At 30.7% G+C, this 11,865-nt stretch overlaps 1 protein-coding gene across 1 annotated transcript; it reads left to right on the forward strand.

Moving 5' to 3' along the window:
- Positions 1-217: 217 nt before the first annotated feature.
- On the forward strand, positions 218-5,643 carry LOC110644972 (uncharacterized). The gene is made up of 7 exons (XM_021797952.2): positions 218-368; positions 850-1,223; positions 1,894-2,121; positions 2,261-2,615; positions 2,692-2,819; positions 2,906-3,041; positions 5,065-5,643. The coding sequence occupies exons 2-7, from the start codon at positions 880-882 to the stop codon at positions 5,302-5,304; spliced, it is 1,431 nt and encodes a 476-aa protein (XP_021653644.2). The 5' UTR covers positions 218-368; positions 850-879; the 3' UTR covers positions 5,305-5,643.
- The last annotated feature ends 6,222 nt before the right edge of the window (positions 5,644-11,865 follow it).

Consider the following 11,865-nt stretch of genomic DNA (forward strand, 5'->3'; position numbering starts at 1 on the left):
ATTTTTTTACTGAGGAAAGATGAAAAGTCATATTTTAAAGTGGAAAATAATAAAATCAGAGAATATAATTTTTTTAAAATTTCCCCTACAATAAATTACAAGCGTATCTTCATTCTTAAAGCCATGCTGCTACGCTCCCCCAATCAAACTCCCCAAAATTGACCCCACAGTAATGCTCATAAAAAAGGAAAAATCTGGTCAAACATTTCCTCGCACCCGATATTTTTGTCCACGTCACTTCCTTCTCAAAACGTGTCCCTTATTGGTTTGACTTCGTTTGCACTACAAATGCCCTAATCGGGAAACGTCGATCTGTGCACACATTTTTTTTACCTCCTTTTGTTTCTCTGCGTTTTCGATTCTCTACGGTTAGTCTCATCGATTTCAGTTGTTCTTCTATGGTTGCTGTATTACTGATCTGATTTTCTATGATTTAGTCTATTGTGTGATGGATTTGTTTTCTTTCTTAAGAGATCTGTGTGTGAATTTTTTTTTCCCTTTCGACTTTCTCAGCAGCCAAACAGACTTTGTTGATTTACCTGATGGATGTTGATAGATCTGTATATTTTATTTAAATTAATTGTGGAATTTTGGTTCATTTTCTGTGTTTGTTTCCGTTGGCAGTTCATAGATAAATATACGATTATTTTCCCAGCTGTTGCAATCTATTAATAATAGCGTTTTTAGTTACAAACCGTTTGCATGTTATATCTGGGGAAATTTTGCACTCTGGCTTTGTATTCTCTCTTTTTTCCCCGATTAGATCTGGGTATTGTGGTTTCCTCAATTATAAATGATCTGGGTAATTTTATGCTATTATTTAATTGTTTAATTTAATGGGTTATGCAGGTTGAATTTGTTTAGGTACGTATTAATAAGATGGGAGGTGGATTTAGAGTTCTTCATCTTGTGAGACCATTTCTCTCATTTCTTCCCGAAGTTCAGAGTGCTGACAGGAAAGTTCCCTTTCGTGAGAAGGTCATATACACTGTGATCTCCCTTTTCATTTTTTTGGTATGTAGTCAACTTCCATTGTATGGCATTCATTCCACAACTGGTGCGGATCCTTTCTATTGGATGCGTGTTATTCTTGCTTCAAACCGTGGGACTGTTATGGAGCTTGGTATCACTCCAATTGTAACATCTGGTTTAGTGATGCAACTTCTTGCTGGGTCAAAGATCATTGAAGTGGACAACAATGTACGTGAAGACCGTGCTCTCTTGTAAGTATATTAGTGAGGTCAAATTTTAATAGATTGCTAACCTAGTTTAAGTTACTTGAGGTGTTTATTTTCTTTTCCATCTTTTTGTGTCTGCTTAGAAATTGTGATCGCTTACATAGGACTTGTTTCTCACTTCTCAGACAAAAAAAGGGCAAAGTGTTGTTGGGTGGGTTAAGGAATTAGTAAAAGGCACAGATGTTTAATTCTATTCTATCCTCCTTCACCTCATTCCATATCTTGACTTCATATGATGGCATCATGCATCCAATGTAATTGCCAGCTTTTTATAACAATCATATGAAGTATAAATGAGGTAAAAACTATAGGATGTGTAAAATTCAATTTTCAAATGATAGCTAGTATCATTATTCTATTTTCAGTATGTAAGTTATTGTGATTTATTCATTTTGATAAGTTTGGATTTGATGATTACATTCCAGCTTGTTGCTTTTCTGTGCAATTTCTGAGATGATTTTATGCTTTGGTACATTAAGCAATCTGATTATATTGCTTTGTATCTTAGCCAATGTTTTTCATCATGACCAAGAGCTAAGGTGGTTTTTTTTTTTTCTTTTTTTCTTTTTTTAAAAGAAAAGAAAACTGGATCTGCAAATTGTTTGTCTAGCTTGTGCTCATTAGATTCTCTTGCTATTTTTTTTCCTCTTCCCAGAAATGGTGCTCAAAAATTGTTGGGCATTCTGATAGCTGTTGGTGAAGCAGTGGCTTATGTTCTCTCGGGGATGTATGGTAGTGTTAGCCAACTTGGAGTGGGAAATGCTATTTTAATTATCATTCAGCTTTGCTTTGCTGGGATTATTGTGATTTGTTTGGATGAACTTCTCCAGAAAGGATATGGCCTGGGCTCTGGAATCTCACTTTTCATAGCAACCAATATCTGGTGAGTTCCATTTTCCCGTCTTTGGATACACTTTTTTTTTTTGCTTTATAAGTGCCTATGAGTTTGTTTTCTTTTTGTAAAATTAACACTATTATTTTCTATAGTTAGGATGCCTAATAAGTTCATTTGTACTTTTCAGTGAAAACATCATCTGGAAAGCATTTAGTCCAACCACCATCAACAGTGGCAGAGGCGCTGAATTTGAAGGTGCTGTTATTGCTTTATTCCATCTGCTGATTACTCGTACAGACAAGGTCCGTGCCCTTCGCGAAGCATTTTACCGGCAGAATCTTCCAAATGTGACGAATCTTCTTGCAACAGTGTTGATCTTCCTAATTGTTATATACTTTCAAGGGTTCCGTGTGGTTTTGCCTGTGAGGTCAAAGAATGCTCGTGGTCAGCAGGGTTCATATCCAATCAAGCTGTTCTATACCTCTAACATGCCTATTATTTTGCAATCTGCTCTTGTGTCTAACCTCTACTTTATCTCTCAGGTACTAAGATCAATATGTTATATGAACATGTTGAAGTTTGATTTTCCATTTGGTTTAATAATTTCTCTGTTTACAGTTGTTGTACAGGAGGTACAGTAACAATTTCCTCGTGAATCTTTTGGGTACGTGGAAGGAATCTGAATATTCAAATGGTCAGTCAGTCCCTGTTGGTGGCATTGCATATTACATCACTGCACCATCAAGGTGATTAAGATTGTCATGTTGATTTTTCCCTCATATCGTCTTCCCTTACTTTTTTGCTGATGCAAAGCTTCTTTATTCTTGTTCAGCCTTGCTGATATGGCAGCAAATCCTTTCCATGCACTTTTCTATCTTGTGTTTATGTTGTCAGCTTGTGCACTCTTCTCAAAAACATGGATTGAAGTTTCTGGGTCATCTGCTAAAGATGTAGCCAAGCAGCTGAAGGTATGTGAGCTTAGAACAATCATGTTCTAGATATTATTTTGAACAAAGTTCTTATGTCTCTGTTGAGAGCTTTCTGTTCAACACATCCCTTTTTGGATTGTCAATGTGTTATGAATTTGTTTTTAGTTTAGTTTAGGGCCTTAGCGCCAATCCCACACCCCCACCTTAAACTCCTTTCTTCCCTTTTATGATGGACTGTACACATAGAATTTTTACAAGGAGAATAGATTAAATATGTTTGTTCATTTTCTGAAGAAAAAAAAATTGGTCTTTATGAGCTGGCTTTCTTTTTTCAACATATTCAAAAAATGAGTATCGAATGAAGTCTTATGATAGGTCAAAGAGAGAGCATATTTTTTGTATGCTAAATATGACAATCTAGATTCACGCATTGCATTTAGTATGCAGAGGTGTATATGGCTGTTACAAGGTAAAAAGCATTTGAAAATTTTTACTCATATTTGGGAACTGGAGAGAAGTAGGATATTCTTGCTAGATGCCTAGTATTCCAATTATTTTATTTTTCTTTTTGCACTCTTTAGAGTTATGGGACTCAGATTTGTTGATGAGTCAGCATGTTCTTACTCTTACATCTACTTGTTCTCCATAATTACATGAGCTCATTTTATCTATTTGTTTATTTACTCTTAGTACAATTGCTATTACTATTCTTTTTGTTATTATTATTATTATTATTATTATTATTATTATTATTATTATTATTTTGTGGTATAGAGTGTACCAAATATTGCTTCACGCACTTAGAGGATAGTCAATTTATTTCAAATTTCTTGAAATGAGAAGTATAAAATAACATGGTTGAACTTTCAACCTGGTTTAACTATCTTATCTGGTGTTGAAATACATTTGTAATTTGTTTTAAACAAAAACCGTTTATTGTATTATGAATATATTGAATGGATTGGCAGGTTATATCTGTGGGTAGTTATGGGTGTGGCCCATCAATGGTATGACTAGTAATTGTCTTTTTCATTTTTCATATGCAGTTCATAAGCATGGTAAATCCTTTCATCATTTGAGCCCAGGTTTTAATAGTATTAGCTTTTGTAGCTGTTTACGTTAGTTTGACAGTTATCATATGGGCATAAATGTTGAATAGACAGTATGTGCTATTCTGAGGTTTTTTCATATCTTGTTTAGTGGTCAGTGGTCCTATTTGGCAATCTGCCATCCAAGCTATATTTTCTCTAGGAGTGTGCTCTAATCTGTGTGCAAGAATCCCCGTTCCTTTCTATTTTTTGTGGTCATTTTATCACCCCTTCTTTTATAATCAAGTACTCATTAGGAGCTACACTGGTCCATCAAAACCTTGTATTTCTTTCCAGTACTCTTTCTAAAATAAGGAAGAAAAGGGGAGATTGAGTACTTTTTGCCTATTGATTATGAGTGTTGAGTGTGGAATCCCCATAAAGGAAGAATTTCAATTTGATTGGGTGAGCTTCCCTCTCTCCCTAACTTCTCTTCTCTCTTTCTTTCCCAAATTGGTTTGTTACCTATTTGGAAAGCTGGTTGCTGCTTGCTCCCTGCATAAACCAGCTTCAGATTGAGAAGGATTATTTGACTAGAATAAAGTTGACATTGGGAGTAGATCTGTGTGTTAGCCTAGAGGGTTCACTCACCCGTAGCATAAATGCATTTTGAAGCTGAATTGATCATTTTGGTTTGGCAAAATAAATTAATTGAAATATTCTTAATTAAGCCATTTTATCTGTTGGATTGTTTTATTCTTGGCCTTTGATGTTCAGTGAATGACTTAAAATAAAAATGAAGGTCCATTATATTGCTCCAATCTTCAGAACTTGAGCTGGTGGCTAAGGAGCCACATAAACAATTTGCTCATGGGCCAATGTCAACTTTGTGTTATTTTTAAGTGAATGCGAAATCAATTTAGTTTTTTAAACCTTCATGAATGATATATATTAGGATTCATGAGCAAACGCTGCATATGGGTTGTCAGTTGTATAGTTCCAATGTGAATTTTTATTCACATTTTCTGTTGCAGGAACAACAAATGGTTATGCCTGGTCACCGGGAGTCCAACTTACAGAAAGAGTTAAACCGCTACATACCCACAGCTGCAGCTTTTGGAGGGATCTGCATTGGTGCATTGACAGTGTTGGCAGATTTCATGGGTGCGATTGGTTCAGGGACAGGGATTCTTCTGGCTGTCACAATCATTTATCAGTACTTTGAAACCTTTGAGAAGGAGAGAGCCAGTGAACTTGGCTTCTTTGGTTTCTAAGATTCCATCTTGTTCAGAGTGATGGATGGTGGTGAGCTCCCCGGCAATTTTGGTGAGCTGAGAGATGTATGTAGGTACTTCTGACACTAAAGGCTCAAGTTAGATTTTAGCATAATTCATTAGAAGTTGAAGTACAGATACGCATCATCTAAAGCTTAATATTTGTTTTTACATCCTCTTCCCTTTCTCTTGTACACCCATGGATTTTTGGATCTTTAGTTTCCTGAGTTAAGAACTTTTGAAGATTGATTAGTTGAGACTTCTGGGTCCTACTGACCTATGATGAAGCTTCCTCGAGTTATTTTATTAAAACAATGAAGTATTATCATTATTATTTAATTTGTCTGCTTGCAATCTGTGTGAAATTTTTGTGTATTTGATGCTGTTCGTTTCTAGTCTAGTTATCTTTTTGGAGAAACGAAGCTCAAATCAAGCCGGCGTCTTCATTTTATGCACTCTGTTCTATCCAAACCCATTACAAGGCGCAGTCTAGGAAAAGAACCCTTGGTAGCTGAAGCTCTACATGCTTTCACCCGCTAAAAGCAGCGTCGCCCGCAAATAAGCACCATGGCCACACACCACCCTATATTAAGAAAACAGAGAATAAACTAAATTTTGCAAGCATGCGCAAGTCTAGGTTGAAGAAAGAGAACAACTTAGGTATCAAAAACCACAAGAATTAGTTGTTGGGCTACTTTGAAGATCCATGAAAGCAAACAAAAATCACCAAATTAAGCAAAGGTTGCATTGATGGGGCTCTTAGGTGTCCCATTCGCACCTTCTGGATTGATCCTCTTGATCGCACCCTGTGAGTTAATCACTAATCGAGACTGGTACTTAAGCCATGCTAGAACAAAGGAGCGGATGCCATTCATAGAGCTTCCAAACCACTTACAAAGATTCACAAGGCACACATGCAATCAAGATAATGCTGCTCAAGTTTGTCAAAACAGCCCTCACTAATGAAACTCTGGACCTGCAAGGAAAACCAAAACAACATATAAAATCCAACCTACACAAGGGGAGGGTATAGATCCACTGTTGGGTTAAAGAAGGCGGAGATCCCTCTGCCCTTGAGGGGCAGAAGAGGCCGCGAATTGGTAGTAAAAGAGACAAAACCCTAGCTAAAAAAGGAAAAACAAAGAGAAATTATAAGGGTGGCACGTGTGAAAGCGATTGGCATTTAAACTTGGGACCTTGTGAAGTGGCGAGTAATTACATTAAGGTGTGATTTTTGCAATGCCCTCGCATTGCTCCACTGAACCAATTGTAGAACTGTTTGTTGCTAGAAAATAATACAATGCATCCAAGCTTATTGTAACGAGAAATTTACTTGGCCTCTTCTCATGTTGGTACCATTCATTGGTTGAGACTAGCGACTTTAATCACACATTCAAACCTAAAAATTATAATTTTAGTGGTAAATGATTTTTATTATATTTTTTTATTTTACAATTGAGTCTTAATCAGAAGTTGAGATTTTATAATTCTTGAGACTATTTCAGTATCATTAAACTAAAAGCTCATTGGTGATAAATGATTTATTTTAAAGATAAATATAACTTTAAAAAATTTATATAAATCAATATTACAAATTATAAATATATGATTTAAAATTGGGACATAATCAAGCAGGGTAGAATCAGTCACATGTGACCTACTCCATTATACAGTTAAGCTTGTAGCGTAGAAGGATTCCTAAATAATACTTGCGTGATTGAACATTTCTATGAAAATATGATTAATAATACTTACGTTATTTACCATGTTTCTGAAAATGCGATTATTGACCATTAAACTTTGTTAAAATTGTGAGAAATCATAAAGAGTATCAGTGTAATTAAACAACAAATAAACTTTATATTTTGTTAATTAATTTCAAATAGTGGTTTTTTTTTAAAAAAAAAATTGAAGCAATTTCTAATTGCTAACAATTGGTATCAAAAGAGTCTCTTGGAAATCCATTTGCAAGTTAACAATGTCCCAATACTCATAGGATACCCAAAATTTGATGGGACACTAGTGCACTCACTGCAACCAAAAGCTGGTAATTGTGCTTGAAAACTGGCCACAATGGCCCTTAAAAGAAAGGCCTTGTAGCTGTCACCATCACCACCACTTAGGTGAATTGAGATGCCTCTCAATTTGCTTTTGAAATTCTGCATGCAAATATCAGGGGATTATGGCTACAGCCAAGAGGCTGCAAATGAGCAAAAGTTGGCTGAAAAATTGTAAGCTTTTCATTACCTTTGAGAATATTCTTTATAGCAATAATACCAACAACACTGTTGCTTCCCATTACCCAACAAACCAATTCAGCAACACTTTCGCTATTCTGCAGTGAAGCTTTCATGCTGCATGATGCTCACAGAAATTTTTTTTTTTTAAAAAAGGCCCATTGTGTATAATTAATAAAAATTATTTTTCTATATGAAATCTATGTGAAAATGATATAGATACATTTTTATAAGTCAATGAATAATATCTCACCATTATCAACCATTGGTGATCAATTATTTTTTGCTGAGATTGTAGACTCAATATATAAAGTATTTAATTAAACTTACTTGTAAGTAAAAAATTATAAATAAATTAATATTTGATTTAATTTATAAATTAAAGTAACTTTTTAAAATAAGTCAAATGTTATAAGTAAAGATATTTTACTTTTGACTTATTTACTTATTTTAAAATTACTTTTTAATTAAGTAAAAAATTATATTATCTTAATAATTTTCAAAAATATCAATATTATCCTATTTTAATAATTGCAATGCTTAATTATGTATCATTTTTTGTAATTTTAATCAATTAAATTACTTTTAATTATATTTTAATCAAATACTTAAACTATTTAAAAGTTATTTTTAAGTAATTTTATTAAACAATTATTTATTTATTTTTAATTTGACTCATAAGTTAAAAAAAAAAACATATTTTAAGTTAAAAGTAAATATTCAAACCAAATAAAAGTATCTTTAAAATTTAACCTTTAAATTCTTAAACTTTAAATTCTTAATTTCAGAGGTGTTAAATAAATACAATGTTTACAATAACCTTTTCAAAAAATAAACTAAATTGAGATAAAAATTAAAAGTTATATTCTAATTTGGCTCCATGTTTAATTATAGAACTAATTGGACATTGTAAAAAAAAAAAACTAATAATTTTAAATTAACAAAAATAAAATTTGAAATCTTCCCTTCCAAAAATTTAACTTTATTGAGCAGATAAAGTTAAAAAAAAAAATAAAATCACAGCTCTAAATTAAGGTAATTTCGTCAATACAAATATTATATATATAATGAATACATTCTGATCATTGATTATATTAAAATCACTGATTATATTAAAATCACGTAAACTTATTATAGTCAACGATGATAATACAATTGATTATATATTTTAAAATTTTTATAAATTAGGGTAAAGCAATCATAGTCCACCTCATATGCTATGATATGATATGGTGCATTTTATTTTATTTTTTAGTATAAAAATTTATAATATCTTATTTCACCATAAAGAAACTTCCACATACCACAAATTGACAAATGCCATTTCTGAGTCATCCTAAGAAAATCCATTAAAAAAGCAAGATAGCAACCTTAAACAAGTTTCTCTTAATTGGCTTGTCACTCATTTTCCTTGAATTTTTTAATTACATTAAAACAAATGCAAGGATGACTCACCTTTTTCTTATAAAAATTTAACTAATAAATGATAATTTTAATATTCTGACTCCATAAATTAATTTTGATTATTTGTTCAATTTAAAATTTTTAATTATTAAGTGGGTCTTAGAATAAATTTTAATATTTTTAATACAGTTTTTTTTATTTTATTAAAAACTAGGAAGTAATTAAATTAATTATGCAACAGTGTAATAAAAAAATTATATAATAAAATTAATATATGTAGAAATAATTTTATTATATTTATATAAATTCCATCATAATCAATGATTATAATGAAACAGTTATATATAATATTGGTTTTCAATAAAAATTTTTAATTGAAAGTATTGATAAGGCCATAAAATTTAAGTTAGAGGGGAAGAGTTGTAACATCCTCCCTAGAGTACTCTCACATTTCTCTATCGCCTTGACTGGTCAATGTCTCCGAAACTAGAACGTCCGGAAAAATATTTAAACTAAAGTCAGGAACCATAATTAACTCAAATATTAATAAGAAAAATTTAGTAAAAAAAATTTAGAAATAAAATACAACCAAGTTAAACGGGAAAGTTGAGCCCTAGAGGAAAAATTATAAAATAATTTTGGGACTCCAGAGAAGGGTCATTGAGGTTCCTATGGCATTAGAATGCCAAGAAAATATTTAGAAAAATTTTTCAATCATTTTGACCCGTTAAGCCAAACGGAGGGCATTTTGGTCATTTCGCCTTCAGAGACGATTTTTTCCCGACTTGTCCAGTTGAGTAAATAATTATTATGACATAAAATATGAATTAATGTTGATGAAAAATTAATTTGAAGTTAGTAGAAGAGAAAAGAAAAGAAAATACAATAAAATGTCAATTATGACATATTATGAGGTCATTTAAAATTGTCCACCAATCACAATTAAGTAACCATTTGATTTACATATATTTATAGCCACTAATTATTAATTAATGGATGATTGTAATTGTTGAATTAAATATATCCTAATAAAATATGTTAATTTCATATCTAAAAAAAAATTTAATTTTAATAATAGCAAAACTTATTAATAAAGTTAAAATTAATTTTTGAGCAAAAGAGTTATTTGAGTCACATCTTCAAGTTGCACTAAAAAAAATTTTGATGAAGCAAGCAAGCCATATTGTAAAGATGTTTTGTACAAAAAGACTTCAAGATGATTGAAGATGTAAAAGACTTGAATAGTTTCTTAATTTTTAAGTTGGCTTAAAGTTTAATTATACTTCTATATTTATTGGGAAAGTTTAATTTAATTCATTTTTAATTTTTGTTTAAATTAGTCTAGAATTTTAATTTAAATTCAATTTAATCCAAAAATAAACAAAAATAAAGAAATTGAGCTTTTAATTTTTTAAATTAAATCAAGAAATTTAAATTATGAAATTGAACTTTTGATTTTCATTTAAATCAATAAACAAAAAAATTTAGCCTATAAATTATAATTTTTAGACTAAATTGAGCTTATATTGAAACTTTTGAACTAATTTAAATAAAAAGCTGAAAATTAACTAAATTGAACTTCTCCATAAGTATAGGGTCTAAATTGAATATTTTGCTTTTTTAAGTTGTACACCTAAAATGATAAGAGAGAAAAATGCCATTTAAAATTTTATTTTAAGAGTAAAATTTAAGGGATATAAGAAATAAAATAGTTATAACTTTTACCCTCATTCTAAAAAAAATTTAAGGTTTGAGGGGTAAGAAAGGTTGAAGTTTACCTTTTTCTTATCCCTACTCTCTATTATTTCGCTTATTTTCAGTACATAAATTATTTAGACCTCCTTTATTCTCATCTAAATAGACATCCATAGAGTATTAAAAGCCATTTAATTCTTTATTTTTTTTTTCTTTTGAAATCTTTGAATTCTTTAAAAATCTTAATTTTCATTGGTAAATTATCTCTCTCATTTTAAATAATTATAACTATGAGTTGTGAGCGAGAGAATATCAATCCAAAAACTTGAGAAAAGGTTGGAGCGTAGAAGATACTTTATTTAGTTAGCAAGCATCATTGGAAAGCTTATATTTCTAAAACTGATTTGTCTATTATCCTTGAAAAGAGTTGATTAGCATAGTGAAACTTTCAAATCATCCTTTGAGGATATAGAGTGTCAATTAAACATAAAATTAAGATAATAAAAATTTATTAGATTAAGTAACAATTGAAGATATGGATGAAGATGAGAAATTCTTGGGCCCTTATTTGATGTGAAAATTTGATGATATAGAACATAACATTTGCTTAAACCACAACCACACACATAGACAGTTTTTAAGGTGAGTTGTTTGATTGATTAATGCATGCTTCAACCGACCATGCAACGATGTGATTTAGATTGTCTATTCTACCTACAACTCAATCTATTTGTGGCCCCACAAATGTTCCCCCATTTCTAAATTGTTCCATTTGTGACCATACACTATCTAATATCTTGTTTTTTCTTTTTCTTTTTTATTATACAAGTAAATTGAAAGTGTTATAACTCAAAAACGTAACAATTAGAGTAATAATTCTTTAAAGGGTATTTGATTTAATTTATAAAAATTAGCTTATGAACACGTATTATTTATAAGTTAATTTAGACTTATAAATATTTAAAATTTTAAATAGTTAAATGTTTAATTAAAATACTTATAAGTAACTAATAAGTAATTAATAAATTGATAAAAAATAATTTATAAGCACATTTATTATTAAAATGACTAAAAAGAATATTAAATAAAATTTATGACAAAATTTTAAAAATTAAATGAGAATAATATAATAAAATATTTCGTTGAATTAGCTTATAAGCATATGACTTATAAGTATCAAAATAAAAATCTTAATTCCTCTATAAGGTTAATTTATAAGTTTAAA

The sequence above is a fragment of the Hevea brasiliensis genome, chromosome 4 (assembly GCF_030052815.1).
Source record: "Hevea brasiliensis isolate MT/VB/25A 57/8 chromosome 4, ASM3005281v1, whole genome shotgun sequence".
Lineage (NCBI taxonomy): Eukaryota > Viridiplantae > Streptophyta > Magnoliopsida > Malpighiales > Euphorbiaceae > Hevea > Hevea brasiliensis.